Here is a 17,992-nt window from a genome sequence, read left to right on the forward strand (position 1 = left end):
GTTGCAGTTTGGGCACTCGGTCTCTAAAAGGTTTGCCATCACTGATCTATCTATCTGCCTACCTACCTACCCACTCACCTCTCTCTCTCTCTCTCTCTCTCTCTCTCTCTCTCTCTCTCTCTATCTATCTATCTATCTATCTATCTATCTATCTCTATCTCTATCTCTAGATGTCTGTCGGTCTGTCGGTCTGTCATTTTCCACCTCTATTTTTCCAGCAAGTTCCACTCTCCAGTTTGGAAGAGAGAAGTGGAAGGCAATTGCAAAGGATGAGTAGTTTTCCAGGAACTTCCCTGTGACTGAGATGCAGCCATAAGACAAATGACTAGAACACATGAAAGTGGTTTGGAGCCACAGCAAAACCAGCAAGCTTAATTGAAAAGGAATTTCAATTTTCCACAATTTTCTCCCCCTCTCCTTTTTTCTCTTCTTTGTTCTCAAGGAAGGGTGTTCCACAAAGTGGAAATTGTGAAAATCTGGATAAGCACAGATGAGCTGGTTCCATTTTTCGTTTTTTGTTTCCTTCTGAGTCCCAAGGAAAGTCAATGGACATCTGCTTTTGCTTCTTCCCTGAAGATTCAGAGCCGTGTAAACAAGCTCCTTTGGCGACAAAATGAAGGCAGTGGTCATTTTCTTATGACTTTGAGTTGCAAAGATTTCGCAGAAAGCTGCCAATATTTACATACGCAATCCCTGGTTCATTCTTTTATGCGAGATACAGATCATTCAGGGAATAGAAAAACCTCAAGGGTGGAATTCCAAGATGGCATGTTTATGTGTTTCATTCTTTCCCCAGTACACCCTTGACTCCAATTAAGGATTGCTTCAGCTCAGGAAACGTCCTTGCATTTTATGGGAAAACCGGAGGGGTGACCTATAATCTTCAAGCAGGAGATTCCAGATACCTGGAAAACATCGTTTCATCATGTTTTCTTTGAAAGTAAGTAGAACAGAACAGAATAACAAAATTGGAAGGGACCTTGGAGGTCTTCTAGTCCAACCCCCTGTTCAGGCAGGAAACCCTGTACCATTTCAAACAAATGGCTGTCCAGACTCTTCTTAAAAACTCCCAGTGTTGGAGCATCCACACCTTCTGGAGGCAGGTTGTTCCACTGGTTAATTGTCCTCACATTTCCTTCCTTCTAAAACAGTGTTTCCCAAACTTGATAATTTTAAGGCATGTGGATTTCAACTCCCAGAATTCCACAGCCAGCGTTGCTGGCTGTGGAATTCTGGGAGTTGAAGTCCTCATGCCTTAAAATTGTCAAGTTTGGGAAACACTGTTCTAAAAGATTGAGAACTCCGGTTTTCCCAGTGTGGATTAGATCACACACTATCTAGATACCACTCAAAAGAGACGATCAAAAAAGGAAATAAAAAGACCAAAACATTTCTTCACCTCCAATCCACACCCAGATGAGCTGAGACTAATCCCCAAAATTAACACTAGACCAACAATCAAGAAGTAAACCATACCCCAATTAAAGAACTAGTAACTCAGACTAACAAGCTAAAAATAGCTTAATCAAAAAATCACCAAGAGCATTCCCACCAATAGGGCAAGCCACTAGTATATAAAAACAACAGCAAATCCCACTCCCTTCTAATACTGGCGATGTTACCTAATTTGGTAATGAAGCGTCTGCAAGAAAATCCTCAAGCTCAGAGAGCATATACACTATGTAAATATGGCAAAAATAAATACATAAATACAGAATTATGCACGTACCCACATATATTACATGGCACAGAGAAACAACAGTCTAATTCAGGTTATGTATACATGTGCATGGCGAGAAAAACAAATCTTGCCAGTTTCATTTCCAAAATGCAGGTCAACTTAGCAAGGAGTCTTGGGACGGATTACTTCTCTGGAACTTGAGATTCAAGTCCCAGACTGTTTGCCCAAACTCCAGGATCTTCCCCGAGATCCTAGGAGATCATAAGGGAACCTAAAATCAAAAGGCATCATGTGTGCTTCCTGGGCACCTGCTTCTAAAGCCTGGAGTCCTTTCTCTGAATGGCGTATTTGGTACCCTGTGTGCAATTTCCATTGAAGAAGTAAAGAAAAGAGAATCTCCGTATAATAGCAAATCGTGTTCACTGTCATTTGTTTCTGCCGTAGAATGACAGAAAACACTAAATTTCACCTTTTAGAAACAAATATAATGTGTTCACAATATTTCCTGCACTGCAAAAGGGATTTTTCCCGTAGACCCTTATCAAGGAGTTCTTCCATCAATATTCCATTTTTAGGACACATGGAGGGAGGGAGGGAGGGAGGGAGGGAGGGAGGAAGGAAGGAAGGAAGGAAGGAAGGTAGGTAGGTAGGTAAGTAGAGGGAGGGAAAGGAAGGAAGGAAGGAGTCAGAGGGGAGGGAGGGAGGGAGGGAGGGAGGGAGGAAGGAAGGAAGGAAGGAAGGAAGGAAGGAAGGAAGGAAGGAAGGAAGGAAAGAAAGAAATTTTATCCTTTTCCTATGCTTTTTGTATTACCGATTTGTAAAAAGTCTGACTTGAAAGGAAAAGTGTTGAGATTAATGCAAACAGAAACTGCAAAACAAATACGCTTCAATGCTTTTCTCACCAAGAAAGTTACAAATTGTGTGAGCCCATCATATATCGTCGCCTGTTATGAAATACTACCAGTAATTTTTTTCTTTGCTGAAATAAAGAGTCTAACAGATTCATTCGCTGCCAGTAGGGGACTGTTGGAGCTCGTTGAACATAACAAAATTCTAATTTTCAGACCATTCTTATAGGAGGCCCATCATCCTCAGACAGCCGACTGACTGAACAGAGCTGGAATGAAGTCTGATGACCAAATAAAAACACTTACCCTTTATAGCAATTCGTAACAATACAGTTTTGCATAAGCAGGGCTCAATTTCTGTTTACCTTTGTGGTGCGTGAGATTCCTGGTTCCGGAAGGCAAAGGTGTGTAGGACGCCTGAGCTGAGGTAGGAACATCTTCCACAGAATCCTGTAACAATAAAATGTGAATAATTACTATTAAAATGTACACAGATAGCCCTTGGCTTACAATAGTTTGTTTTCTGACCGTTCAAAGTTACAACATCAATCAGAATCAACCAACCAATCAATCAATCAGAATAGAGCTGGAAGGGATCTTGGAGGTCTTCTAGTCCAACCCCTTCCTATGTCATTCCAGACAACTGGCTGTCCAGTCTCTTCTTAAAAACCTCCAGTGATGAAGCACCCACAACCTCTGGTGGCAAGCTGTTCCACTGGTTAATTGTCCTCACTGTTGGGAATTTTCTCCTTAATTCCAGGTTGCTTCTCTCCTTGATCAGTTTCCAACCATTGTTTCTCGTCCTTCCCTCTGGTGCTTTGGAGAATAAGTTGACCCCTTTCTCTTCTTTGTGGCAGGCCCTCAAATACTGGAATGCAGCCTTCCAATATCTCAGGGGCTGCCCCAAAGAAGAGGGAGTCAAGCTATCCTCCAAAGCGCCTGAAGGCAGGACAAGAAGCAACAGATGGAAACTAAGCAAGGACAGAAGCAACCTGGAACTAAGGAGAAACTTCCTGACAGTTAGAACAATTAACCAATGGAACAACCTGCCTCCAGAAGTTGTGAATGCTACAACACTGGAGGTTTTTAAGAAGAGACTTGACAACCATTTGTCTGAAATGATATAGGATTTCCTGCCTGAGCAGGGGGTTGGACTAGAAGACCTCCAAGGTCCCTTCCAATTCTGTTATTCTGTTATTCATGTATTATATAAAACATAAAGATCGCAAACATTTGTATTTTAAAAAGCAGATTAAAAAAATATGTGATTGTTACAAAAGTTGCATAAGCACAGAAAATTCACAGAGCTTATGTAACGGTTCTGTAAACATCAGAAGACAAAATAAACCTTTTAAGAAATCTTGGTCTAGATTACAGTTTGAAAAACACCTTGGATAAAATTATTGTGCCCATGGTGATAAAGTTTTTTAAATCAAATTGCATTTACTAACAGCATTTAGGCTGGCAATATCTAGACATTACTGAGGCGCATTTTTAAAGTTAAAGATGGTTATTTCCTGGTAAATAACATTTGGTGTATATTCCTGTAAAATATGTTTTAATATTAGGCCCACTGCTATAAGCAATGTTTTTGCTAGAAATCAAAAGGTGAATATCAGGCAATGAACACAAAGAATCAGTTGCAGGAAGATAATTACATATATTGATCATTAAACTCACTCTTAACCGTAAAAAAAAAAAAAACATGGGTTTTTAAAAATACAGTCCCTGTTCCATTGCAACAGTTCATTCGTTTACCCAAAAATGCTTAAGATGAATTGCATGTACCTCGACCAGTTTATTTTCCTAATTTGATTGTCATGATATCTGTCAAAAATAACAAAAGATCAGCAACTTTTGCCAAAATTTATTTATTTTACTTTATTTTATTATCTTTACAAATAACTTGAGGTGGTGAACACATCTTCCTCCTCCTGTTTTCCTCACTACAACAATCCTGTGAGGTGAATTGGGCTGAGACAGAGTGATGGGTGCAAAATCATCCACCTGGCTTTCATGGCTAAGGTGGGACTAGAACTCACCATCTCCTGTGATTGGCCCAAAGTCACCCACCTGGCTTTCATGGGAGTTGAAGTCCACAAGTCAGAAAAGGACCAAGTTTGAAGACCCTTGACTTAAGTCAAGACTTTTTATCTCTTTTACTGAAACTTCCTCCCTATATCCATCCTGCCTACCCCCGATTCAAAAACTCAGCCGTCAACATCTTGGTGAAGGCCTGTTGAGTTGAGTTGATTGAAGTAGTTTCCTAAACCCTGAGATTTAAAAACAGCAACAAAAAACTGTCCATCTCAGTGTTCAGAACAGTGTTCTCAAAAGTAGAACTTGCTAATGTGACATTCATAGCATATATTAAAATTTAGCATGCAAATGAAGAATGGAAGATATTTCACGTCACAGCAGACCTCTCTGGTGTTTCCAGCTAATTCACAACAGTGTATAAACCACAGGTGCTTTCCCTACGCTGTATTTTGACTTGTCTGCAAACCCAGGTTAGTGTGTTTAAGCTTTTGTCACCTATTATTATTATTTTTTTTTTAAAAAAAGGACCTATTCACCCTTCCCCAGGGTTTCTCCAATGGATCAAAAGAAACGAAGCTGGTCCATTTCAGACCTTTCAAATATTTTTCTGTCTGCTCTTCAGGGCTCTTAGTTGAAACCCTGATAATAGCAAAGATTTCTCTTCAGTAGTTTTAATCTCAATTTAGGCTGTTGACAGTTTGATGATAGCTTTTCTTAAAATTACTGGAAGGAAACTCTGCCTTTTCAGCAAATGCTACTGACAGATCAAAATTCAAGAACTTTTTAAAAGGATACTGGAGTGAAGGGACCATTTAGTTTTCTTTTCCACCTTAAGAAAAAAAAAAGCCAGAACAGAAGAGTTTCTTAAAGGCCTCTTAGTGCTTTTTCTGTATATACTTCCCTGTCAAAAATACAAGAGTCTCATTACTTCTCCACAGAGTTTGCGGTTACAAATGCTAGTTAATTGCACGGTGAAACTATTTTGCAAAATTTACAGCTGGCTGGGGAATATATATATATATGCTGATTTACATAATGGGAATATTGCCTATGTACTAGCAAAATGCCCCCATTTTAAGCAACAGATGACACGGCACCCTTAACAATTTTCCAAACACCAGTTGTAAAGAAGAATTGTAGGCTTGGCTCTTTGCCACCATATTTTGATACTGAAAGGATTGATGTGTGATAGCTTGCCTTGAGGACAGCTTTGACAAACACACTGGAGGTTTCAGGTATATTGGAAAAATGACCATGAGAAAACCTTTACCACTGATACAGAGGGAGAGAGAAAGATGTGAACATGCAAACAAAAATTAAAAGTTGCCTCTTTTCTTCAGTTGCCAAAGGATTTTAAATGTGTTATTTAGTAATCTATTCCAGATGTAATGTAGAGTAATAAGGTTCATTTCCCAAGGTTTCTCTCTGGGTATACCAAGAATTGCTCCATTTTAAGCTAGTACAATCCTGGGTTGTATAAACAGAGGCACAGAATCAAAATCACTCAAAGTATTCATACCGCTTTATAAAGCCTTAGTAAGGCCACACCTGGAATACTGCATCCAGTTTTGATCACCGCATTACAAAAAAAAAAAAAAAGATGTCGAGACTTTGGAAAAAGTGCAGAGAAGAGCAACTAAGAGGATTAAAGGCCTGGAGACTAAAACATAGGAAGAAGAATGGTTGCAGGATTTGGGAATGGCCAGAGAACGACTTAGGGGGGGGACATGATAGCAGGATTCCAGTATTTATATTCATAAAGTTCCTCTCTGCTTTTTCATCAAGTCGATTTGCAATCTAGAAACATTGTGGGAATATTCAGGGAATTATTGGCTTGAAATTATTTTCACCCTGGGAAATAGGATGCGCCAAGGGCTGGATCAGATCAACAGGGATATCAGATTAAAGAGATGGTTTGTGAATTCAAAGAAGATCCTATGAGGTTGCAGTGGATAATTGTTTCTACATTGTGGTGTACGAAAACTATACGGATATGTCCATAACGAGTTGGTTTTGTCTTGGAACCCTAAAAATAATATTTCTTTATTTCATAAGTGAGAACTAGATCAGGGGTAGGCAACCTTGGCTCTTTTATGACTCATGGACTGGCTCAGGAATTCTGGGAATTAAAGTCCGTGAGTCATAAAAGAGCCAAGGTTGCCTACCCCTGAAGTAGATCCTCCAGCTGTTAGGCAGTATCATTAAGAACTATATCCCTAATCACAAATCTATACTAAAAACATATTTTAGATGTTTTGAGAAGATTTAAAAAAAGAGACGTTGGTTCTTGATCTCTCCTTTTCTTTTATGCCTCGATTTTCCCAGTTTTAAGCCCGTGAAGATATGCACTATCAAAGAATAGGAAAATAAAGGACTTTTATAGGATTACAGACTTGATCATTATCTAATTTATTGTTATATATTTACTGCCAGGGTGCAGTAAATTATCGACATAGCGCCTATTGTCTTGTTTTTTTCCCAGGACATTTTAAACGAGTCTTAATTCAATTTTTGTTGTTAGCTGTCAGATTTACTACAGCAAAATATTGAAAAACTAAAGAACGTATTTCTTTGGATCAATGGTATTTAAAAGTATGGGAAATAGCCTGGGCTGAAAAACTAACAGAAAGAGTCCGGAAAAGCCTTTAAGTTAAGGATGGTTTTATTCGTATTTTGTCACTCTTTTTAAATTGGCTCATTCTTTAGTAACGTTCTTTTAGCTTCTTATTTAATCTTCTTAATTTTAATAGTTTTGTATTATTGTAAGCCATCCAGAGTGGCTGTAACATAAAGATGGTTGGCATAAATATTTAGCAGTAGCATGTAGACTTATATATCACTTCACAGTGCTTTACAACCCTCTCTAAGCAGTTTACAGAGTTGGCCCCCAACAATCTGGGTCCTCATTTTATCATACTGTGACCAAGAAAACTGCATGAATACATAAAGAAATCACCATGTTACCAACGTATCTACTACGCTGAGCCTGAGTCCTCATGATGGGTCAACTTATCTTCCAAAGCACCAGAAGGCAAGAAACAATGGATGGGAAACTAGCTAGGGAAAAAAAAAATCCAAACTAAGTCAATTCTAAAAGAATTCAACTTGAATACCTTCAAGTTGGAGAATAGAATAGAATAGAATAGAATAGAATAGAATAGAATAGAATAGAATAGAATCTGGAAGGGACCTTGGAGGTCTTCTAGTCCAGTCCCCTGCTCAAGCAGGAGGATCTATACCATCTCAGACAGGTGATTGTCCAGTCTCTTCTTAAAAACCCCCAGTGATGGAGCGCCCACGATTTCTGAAGGCAAAGCTGTTCCACTGGTTGATTGTCCTCACTGTCAGGAAGTTTCTCCTTAATTCCAGGTTGCTTCTCTCTTTGATCAGCTTCCAACCACTGTTTCTCGTCCTTCCCTCTGGTGTTCTAGTGAACAACCTGACCCCCTCTTCTTTGTGGCAGCCCCTCAGATACTGGAACACCACTATCATGTCTTCCTTATTTCTTCTTTTCTTTAGACTAGCCAGACGCAAGTCCCACAGCCGTTCTTTATATGTTTGGGTCTCCAGGCCTTGGATCATCTTAGTTGCTCCTCTCTGAATTTTTTTCAGACTCTCAACATCTTTTTTGTGATATTGCAACCAAAATTGGCTGCAATATTCCAGGTGTGGTCTTACTAGGGCTTTATAAAGTGGTACTAGTACTTCATGTGATCTTGATTCTATGCCTCTGTTTTTACAACCCAGGATTGTATACTGAGATCTTTCTCGGTATAGAAGATTATTTAACAATTTCTGGAGGCATCAAATTAGCATCCTGGGGAAGGCTGTGGTTTCCCAATCTTGTAAAGTATATATTTGTTTCAGCACAATACATGGAAGGTCCTATTCTACCCATGTCTTTTCATGGTCCTATGATTCCCCCCTGTTCACCGAGTTTATTGGACAATTTATCTTTCCCAACCGAGGATCAAGATTCCTTGAATCTAACAAAATGAGCTTTAATCCCGTAAAGCTCAGGCCACAATAAATTTTTGGGTGCTTCAGGTGTCACCGGATTGGGGGGCTGTTTTTGTTGCAGTGAACTAACACAAGTCTCCCCCCACCAAAAAAGCTGGGATATAAATATTGTACGCTTGACAATTTAATTTATCAGTGTGAAGAAAGAAGGACATCTGCTTTTTTTTTTTTTTAAGAAGAGAGACATAGATCTCGCTTTCTGCCAAGCTACGGCAAACTTAGTTGCAAGAGAGAGGAAGGTCAGGGCTCTGCTAGTGATTTATGACAAATAGTTGTTGTGTGTTGAAGAGTGTTGAAGAGTCCAACAGGTGGCATATCATCTTTGCCAATATTCCTTTTTTAAAAAAAAAAGTCCAAAGCGCTTTTTTTTTTAAAAAAAATAATTAAACATTGCAATGCCACAGGAGCCCCTGGGAGGCCCCCCCCCCTGTTGATAAACCTGTAACATAAATTAGTTATATAGAGACATTTTAATTAGGAAGAAATACCAGCTGGATGACATTATCAGGAGTGGACTAATCTTTACTGGCTTTAATGAGAAGACCTGCTAACCTTACAGAAAATGGAACTTGTTTTCGGGAGGGGGAAAAAAAATTATCAGACATTTGACCAGGGCACTAAAGAACAAGTAAGTGTTTCATTAAGGATTTTTTATGGGGGGGGGCATAGACTTTCATCACCACAAGTACTCCTCAGATGTCCCCTAAACAGAGTAGGCAGTAACAATATGCTGACACTTCCCAAAAGGGCCATAAAATATATTGTAAAGAGACAGAAATGGCCTATTTTTTTTTTTAGCAAACAGAAATGAAGAGGACCTTGACTCATTTGAGCTGGCCATGGTTGATTTTGATAAATTGCAAACAATTTGATGGGGGGGGGAGAGAAAAACTGAGCATTGTTTCAGGCTGAAAGGCAACAAGAATCTTCAAGCTAAGTTAGAACGAGTAAAAAAATCTTTCTCCGTTCAAGTATAAATACCACCCGTGCTTTAACAAAATGAGAAATAATAATGGGTGTTGTGGGGCTTGAGGGCTGCTCATATCAAATAGGCTTCTTCTGTACAAGTCTTCAAGGATAGGATAAGAAAGATTATCCCCAAAGGTGCTTTTTTTTTCCCAGGAGGCAACTGGACTTTCTTCTATTTCTTTGAAAACTTCTCGCTTCTCTTTTTTTCCCCCAAGTTTTTTATTAATTTTCCAATATTACATTTACATATTTGAAAAGTAGTGTGGCAGCTGAGCACAGTAATTCCATTACATTTAAATATCATCAGTACAAATCTCAAAAGTATTACAACAACTAATTCCCTCTCTTTCCCCCATAAAATCTACTGTCATATTCAGATCAATACAGTTCTTATTCTATCAATCAAACAAAAAATACCTTTCTAGTATTCATCAATAATCTTCCGTCTATACATATCTTAATTAATTTGACATTCCATCTTTTAGACAATAACCTAATAAGTTTTTCTTAACTTTAATTTCCCTTTGATGTTTAAATTTAACGTTTAATCTTTATCATTTCCAGATTTTAAATGATCCCAATTTCTCAGTCTCCTATCTCATATTTAGGGCTAATAATTTTTTTTTCTTTTCTTCCTTCTACTGCCTTCCTTTCTTCCTTTCCAGAAAAAGAGAAAAATTAAAAAATTAAAAAATAAACCATCAGCATTTGTACCACAAACCAATACACGAATTTAATTATTAGTATTTATACTTCTAAGTTTTACTTAATCTGCGTCTCAACTCATAACAATATCTTAAACTCAAATCTTAGTTATCTGTAAACATTCAAACTTTTAACAAATCAGTGACCTGGTGGTTAATTTTCCCTTAATATTTTAATTTAATGTTTAACATCCAGGAGGCAACTGGACTTTCTTGTTTTTCTTTGAAGACTTTTCGCTTCTCATCTAAGAAGCTTCTTCAGCTCTGGCTGGATGGTGGGGAATGGAAGGATTTATACTCCTTGCAGACAGCCGGTCATTTGTTTTGTTTTAGAGGGTCACTGAGGCCATTTGAAGGTTTGTCTGTGTCCTCAGGGCCACCTGAGTGGTGCAAATGGGTGTGGAGCCTTCTTGGAATTGCTGAAAGGACTGTGTTGTAGACTGTATACAACTGTGTTGTATTCCTCCCCCTCTGTTGAGGGGAGGGGGGGCTGTTCAATTTTGACCTAGATAGCCTCTTTGACCCAATTCTGCAAACCATCTATCTCTGACCACAGAACTATCCTACCTCCTTAGGATCTTAACCATATTATATATAGTATTCCTGGTGTTCAGTTTGCTAGGGCCTCTACCCTAGTGGATGAAACCGGATCCCATTTAAATGTTTTTAACATTTCTCCTCTGCCTTCTACTTTCATATAAAGGGGATCGTGAAAACCGGTTAACAACAACTAACAGTGAAATCATGCAGAATGTTAAAAAGGATAAATAGAGCAGACGTGATAAAGCATTGCATGCTGGAGACCTCTCCTCTAGCCTATGATTCATAGTGTGGGAACTCTGCAATTTTATGGAGAAGTCCATAGACAGCTGTGCGCATCTGTCCTGTCAAAAGAAAGAATGAATCTATGCTGGGTCTGAGGGGATAACAAATCATGATGTCATGGCGTCATTCTGGACTTACTGGAAGAAGAGTCTGGAAAAGATAAATGGACATGTGCCTCCTTCCTTCCTTCCTTCCTTCCTTCCTTCCTTCCTTCCTTCCTTTCTTCCTCCCTCCCTTCCTTCCTTCCTTTTTTCCTTCCTCCCTTCCTTGTGTTGAATTTGTCTCATAAATGGCCAATCTGGAAAAAAGAAGGACTTGGGGGGCATGATAGCAGTCTTCCAGTATTTGAGGGTCTGCCACAAAGAAGAGGAGGGGGTCAACTTATTTTCCAAAGCATCAGAAGGGAAGACAAGAAACAATGGATGGAAGCTATTCAAGGAGAAAAGCAGCCTGGAATTAAGGAGAAACTTCCTAACAGAGAGAGGACAATCAACCAGAGGAACAGAAGTTGCTTTCAGAAGTTGTGGGGGCTCCATCCCTGGAGGCTTTTAAGAAGAGACTGGACAATCACTTGTCTCAAATGGTATAAGATCTCCTGCTTGGGTAGGGGTTTGGACTAGAAGACCTCCAAAGTCCCTTCCAGCTCTATTCTGATTAATTAACAAATCTTTACTTATCAAACATATTTCTATCCCTCTGCCATGAAGAAAAAAATGCACCCTTTGCAGCTTAGCAAAGTCATAAATGATGTTCAGTTCTAGATGAAATGTCATTATTATTATTATTATTTTCACTTGGGAAATTTAAGATGGTTCTGTAAACATTTCTGAGCGATTTGTTTCAAGATTTTATTTTATTTTTTTAAACTAACCTAGCAGTTCAACGTTCAGACTTTCTTTGGCTTAATGAATAGTGCTATTGTCTAACTTGCAATGAAGATTCTGTCCCTCCCCACTTATTTTTTTTTAAACATATTTTAATATGAGTTGCCAATATAAAGAAAAGCAAGCAAACAAAAAATAAATCCTGCCCGGCTGTCTTTGATGAGGAAGGCTGTTTTTCTTTCCTTTCCTTTTTTAAAAAGTCTCAGAAACATTCTTACAATAAAAAGGAATTGATTTACACAGGAAATGTGAACACTGCGGGAACAGCCTGATTTGATAGAACTGGTATTGTTTGATCTTGCTTTATTAATACATGCTTGTAGCATGAGGATTTCTCAGGTCAGGAAGATCTCAAAATTGTTTTTAGCAGCCTACACAAGCAAATTGGATCAACTGTCAAAGTTTATTGCGACAGCAATAGTAGGATCATCCATAAATCAGGAATTTAGCAGAATGAGTTTAACTCGTCTCTTTGACGGAGGCAGCCACGTCCTCTAACTTCTCCTTGCTTCCTGGGGCTAAGGTAAATATCTCTTAAACCCATTAGAGATCTTAGAGGAACAATTACAGGAATTGGATACGTCTAGTCTAATGAAGAGAAGGACTAGGGGAAACATTGCATATCATTCACGGAGCTTTTGATCATTAGATATCATCATAAAATACACAGAGAACGTTTGCAGGAATTGGGTATGGCTAGACTAGAGAAAAGAAGGACTAGGGGGGACATGATAGCAGGGTTCCAGTATTTGAGGGGCTGCCACAAAGAAGAGGGGGTCAACTTATTCTCCAGAGCACCAGAAGGCAAGACAAGAAACAACGGATGGGAAGTAATCAAGGAGAGAAGCAACCTGGAACTAAGGAGAAATTTCCTAATGGTGACAGCAATCAACCAATGGAAGGGTTTGCCTTCAGAAGTTGTGAATGCTCCATCACTGGAGGCTTTTAACAAGAGATTGGAGAGCCATTTATCTAAAATGATATAAGGTTTCCTGCTTAAGCAGGGGGGTTGGACTAGAAGACCTCCAAGGTCCCTTCCAGCTCTATTATTCTATGTTCTGTGTTCTGTTCTCCAAAGCACCTGAAGGCAGGACAAGAAGTAATGTGTGGAAGAACATTAAAGAGAGGTCTAATTTAGAACTAAGGAGAAACTTCCTCATAGTGAGAACAGCTAGCCTCCAGAAGTTGTGGGTGCTCCAGCACTGGAGGTTTTTAAGAAGAGACTGGATAACCATTTGTCCAGAATGGCATCAGGTCTCCTGCTTGAGCAGGGGGTTGGACTAGATGACCTCCAAGGTCCCTTTCATCCCTATTGCTCTATGTTCGCTGTGCCCAATAGTTGGGTTGCCCTTTTCCTTCAGATAAAGTAGAAAACAGACAAGGCCAAGTGAGGAACGGTTTCAATGAATGTCGGTAGGAAGAACACCAACTTTTCTTGCAAGATACATCCTCACTATTCTTTGCACCCGGACATTTTCCGGCTCAAGTTCCTGAACTCAGAGATCAGAGTTGGATAATTCATCCTATATACCTTGACAACAATACCCTCCCCGTAACCCCAAATTAATGGCAGCCACATGGTGTATTACAAAAAGGCAGTAATTTTCTAAGGCACTTTCCATCCAGTCGGAGCTGAAGAACCTTCTTGGATGAGAAGCGAAACGTCTTCAAAGAAAAACAAGGAAGTCCAGTGGCCTCCAGAAAAAGCACCTTTGGGACAAATTCACTTAACAACCACATTTTTCATTTAGCAACTGTGCCCAAAAAACAACAACCAGGTAATAAGATTGGATGTGACTTACTTAACAATCTCCTTAACTTCTAGATCCAATTGTGGTTCTATATCACTTTTCAAAATTGAAATGGGGAAAAAAAAGCACCTAGGATATTTAAGCTAGAATCTTGCTCTGCTGAAATTTACAAGAGGAATGATAAACATTGTTTTATTTCACTACCTTATAAAGTCAGCAGCGTTAATCAACAGAGGGGGGGAGAGAGAGGGAGAGAGAAATAGAAAGAGAGTGAGAGAGGGAGAGAGAGAGAGAAAGGGAAAGAGAGAGAGAGAGGGAGAGAGAGAGAAAGAGAGATGGAGGGAGGGAAAGGGAGAGAGGGAGGGAGGGAGAGAGAAATAGAGAGGGAGAGAGAGAGAGAGGGAGAGAGAGAGAGAGAGAAAGAGAGATGGAGGGAGGGAAAGGGAGAGAGGGAGGGAGGGAGGGAGAGAGAAATAGAGAGGGAGAGAGAGAGAGGGAGAGAGAGAGAGAAAGAGAGATGGAGGGAGGGAAAGGGAGAGAGGGAGGGAGGGAGGGAGGGAGAGAAAGGAAAGCCTCATTCATTTAAGCTTAATTGCATAAAATCAATACCTTCCTAATGTATGTAACATCATTTGGGGGGAAATGCCTGAATGCCAAAAAAATTACGAGGCAGCAATCTGTTTGGCTTATCAGCCCCCTGGATTTTCATCTAAAAGTAACTCTGAATTATTGCTGGAGATAAGGTGTAAATGTGCACAGGAATTTTATCTACGCTTCTCCCATGAATCATAAATGAGAGGGGAAAAAATTACAGTCTAAATTGCACTTAAAAGGAATAAAGTCTTTTCATGTCATACATGATTTATCAGAGTGATCTCATTTTAAGGGTACTGTGGTTATCTTGATTAATAACATTAGTAAGCATGATGAATAGCCTCTTTAATGGTAACATAGAATTTATTGGCCAAAAAAATATCTACTTTTACCAAAAAGAAGAAGACGGAAAATATACAAAGGAACGGCATATTAAGACTATTGTTTAAGTAAACAGCAGAAATGCATTTGGGTTCTCTCTCTCTCACTCACTCTCTCTCTCTCTCTGTGTGTGTGTGTGTGTCTGTCTCTTTTTCTCTGTCTTTTTCACCCGCCCTCTCCCTTTTTCTCTGTCTTTGTCTTTTTGTCTCTCTCTCCCCCCCCCCCATAGAAGAAAAAGAGGGGGGAATGTTGGAAAGATAAAATAAGGGGAAGAGAGAGAAAACTTGAAAGAAGGAAATAAAATGAAGGCTCTATGCCATGTTCTCCAAAGTTCAAAAGGGTCACCAACCAACCATAAATACATTGACCTCTTAAAGTCCTGTAACTGTATACTAAAGTCTTTAAAACTAGTTATGAAAAGGATGTTTCTTCTTCTTCTTCTTCTTCTTCTTCTTCTTCTTCTTCTTCTTCTTCTTCTTCTTCTTCTTCTTCTTCTTCTTCTTCTTCTTCTTCTTCTTTTCTCTCCTCCTCCTCCTCCTCCTCCTCCTCCTCCCTCTCCTCCTCTTCAATATCCTAAATGCCTCCTGGCTAATTTTTTCCCAACCCTCCTTTTCCAGTGACAATTTTTAAGAAGTCAGATTCAATCCACCTTGATTAATTTTCCTTTGGGGCTGACCGGAGTCCAGCAGCCCTGCTATGATCACAACTAGCCCCTTCACCCCACATCTCATCTAGAATTAATCTTTCTAGGGGCCATAGCAGCAACGCCGCCCCCCACCAACACAAGGTAGGTTTCCCTGACTGGAGACCAGTTCCCCACCAGCCAGTCTTCAAAGATGCCAATCACAGAGCAGTCCAAAAAGTTTCCTGCTGTCAACCTCAGAAGAAGTTTCTGTCCTGTTCTACCGGCTGATCAAACATTCTTTCTTTCCTTCTTGGAAGATTAATTCAAAGTCGCGGGGGCCCCCTCCATCTTTTTTTCCCCGCTTACACCTTTTCAGTTTAGTCAATGGCCCCCATCTTCTTCAGATGGAAAAGGAAGTGGCCAATAACAGGAATCCTTTTGAAACAAAAGACAAGCCCCCTCCCCCAAAAAATAAATTTAAATCCCAGCTGTTATCAATGTTTTTCCCCCCTTCTTCTTCTCTTTCCACTCCCACTGCTTAAATGCCTTTCAAAAAAAAAAAAAAAAGAGGATTGGATTGGATTAAGGACTAGATTTGAATGGTTTCCCTTTGATCAAAGGCCACCAGCCTTTATGCAATCACGAGGAATGGCTCTTTTTGCAGCACTCAAAATTGATTAGTTTTACTGTAACTTAGTGCACATTTTGATTCAGCCAGACGATTTGTTTCCTCTGGTTTTTATTTTTTTCATTTTACTTTTTACTTTTTTAGTTGTGTGTTGATTGACTGCCTCTCTGCCCCGCCCTTCGACTCAAGAACCCCCCAGCGGGTGGTTCATAGTGGAGGCCGCTACATGATCGCTCGTGACAAGGATTCTAGAAATTAAAATAAGCCATGAGCTCATTTTAAGAAAACCTTACAGCACATTATTCAAACTGATTTTGATGGGTATCATTGATTTCCCACAGTCTTTCATCTCCGCTGTAAGATTTCTGGGATAACTTCGGAGCAGATGTCCGGGCAGAACTGATCTGGAAGAACAGGCAAAACATATGCTGCATTCAATGGCTGAGCTGGACATAAGGATCTCCAACCCCAAGCAACAAATAATTAAAGCAGAACTTAAAGGACCGTCTTCTAGCAAAAATATGGGATGATCTCTGCATTGGCCCCTGAGCCAGATGCTGGAAAAAGAACCAAAGCGACACATTGTTTTTTTAAGGGATCCAAAGAAAATGCAGGAAACTTAGAGTTGCAATAAGCTTCTTGTGATGACCGCATTTTAGGATTAAAATGGATTAGATTAGATTAGGATTAGATCCTCCCATGCTCTGTGGAATGTATTGGAAAGCAAGGGATCTCCAGTATTTTCGGTTTTGGGCGAGGACTTCGGCGTCTTCTATGAATGTGCTTCGCCATGTATGTCTCAGAACATAAAGTTGGAAGGGACCTTGGAGGTCATCTAGTTCAACTCCCTGAACAAGCAGCAGAGTCTATACCAATTTCAAACAAGTGGCTGAGAGTTCCTTGGTGCTCTCTGAGCTTGCTTGTTTTCTTGCAGATGTTTCAAGATATAAGATATAATATATAAGATACGAGATATATAAGATATATAAAATACAAGAGATATAAGATATATAAGATACAAGAGATATAAGATATATAAGATACAAGAGATATAAGAGATATAAGATATATAAGATACAAGAAATATAAGATATAAGATATAAGCAGTGATGGGATTCAGCTGGTTTGCACCACTTCGGCAGAACCGGTCGCTAATTTTTTGTTGCCCAGGCCCAGAATGGACTTCCAGAAGCAGCATCCATACAGAGAACTGGTTGTTCACATATTTGAATCCCACCACTGGATATAAGATATATAAGATATAAGATATATAACTATAAAATATTCTATTCTATTCTATTCTATTCTATTCTATTCTATTCCATTCTCCATTCTCCATTCTCCATTCTCCATTCTACTCTACTCTACTCTACTCTACTCTACTCTACTCTACTCTGTTCATTCTGCTTAACTAAACAAAGGTAAGCATAATTAATGGTAATTACGTACAGTAGGATTTTTAAACCATGTTTAAACGCCACTTCCCTGCATGCCTCTTTTAGATGTAATTTGTCATATTTTAGCCTTTTGGCCTTTTGTTTATACATTTGGAGTCTTCTCAGTACTTGAATGGTGTTTCAGCACAATGATTTATTTTCTTGGGTTAGCTGAAGACAGTGCGTAGCAACAAAAACACACTAAATGCATCCTGAATACAACTGGGTAGAGTGGATCGAGACGGGGTTTTGACTGCTTCAGCCTACAATAATTGTTCAAGGCCTGAGTGCTCACTGTAACCCAAATCAGTTTTGCTTTCTCTATCACTAATCCTGCAGTCTTCATTTCTATGTTAGCAATTCATACAAATTAAGAGCTAATACACATTAACTCTCATGCTTATGCTTTGGCACAAAGTCTGGGGAAAAAGTTAACTGGAAGGAAAGTCGTGATACTACTGTACGGAAGATGAGCTAAAACTACTCAGCTTAGTTAGCAGAAGGGGGTGCTGTGGTGTAACCTTTTCCAAATTGCAAAGAGAAGAAGTTATTGCATACGTAAGCTAAAATGCTTAAGCACCTAGCTTGCTCCAAAGAACCGGTGAA

General features: G+C 39.3%; 1 protein-coding gene across 2 annotated transcripts in view; it reads right to left on the reverse strand.

Annotated features, from left to right (window-relative positions):
* The window catches only part of LOC120310652 (leucine-rich melanocyte differentiation-associated protein-like), a 320,932-nt gene that overhangs the window by 72,073 nt on the left and 230,867 nt on the right, over positions 1 to 17,992 (reverse strand). For both annotated transcript variants that reach the window (XM_039349296.1, XM_039349297.1), the window contains one exon: positions 2,895 to 2,979. In XM_039349296.1, the coding sequence (XP_039205230.1) occupies positions 2,895 to 2,979 (85 nt within the window). The remainder of the gene's footprint in view (positions 1 to 2,894; positions 2,980 to 17,992) is intronic.

Source organism: Crotalus tigris, unplaced genomic scaffold, assembly GCF_016545835.1.
Source record: "Crotalus tigris isolate CLP2741 ecotype Arizona unplaced genomic scaffold, ASM1654583v1 scf7180000018252.723642, whole genome shotgun sequence".
In the NCBI taxonomy this organism is placed as follows: Eukaryota; Metazoa; Chordata; class Lepidosauria; order Squamata; family Viperidae; genus Crotalus; species Crotalus tigris.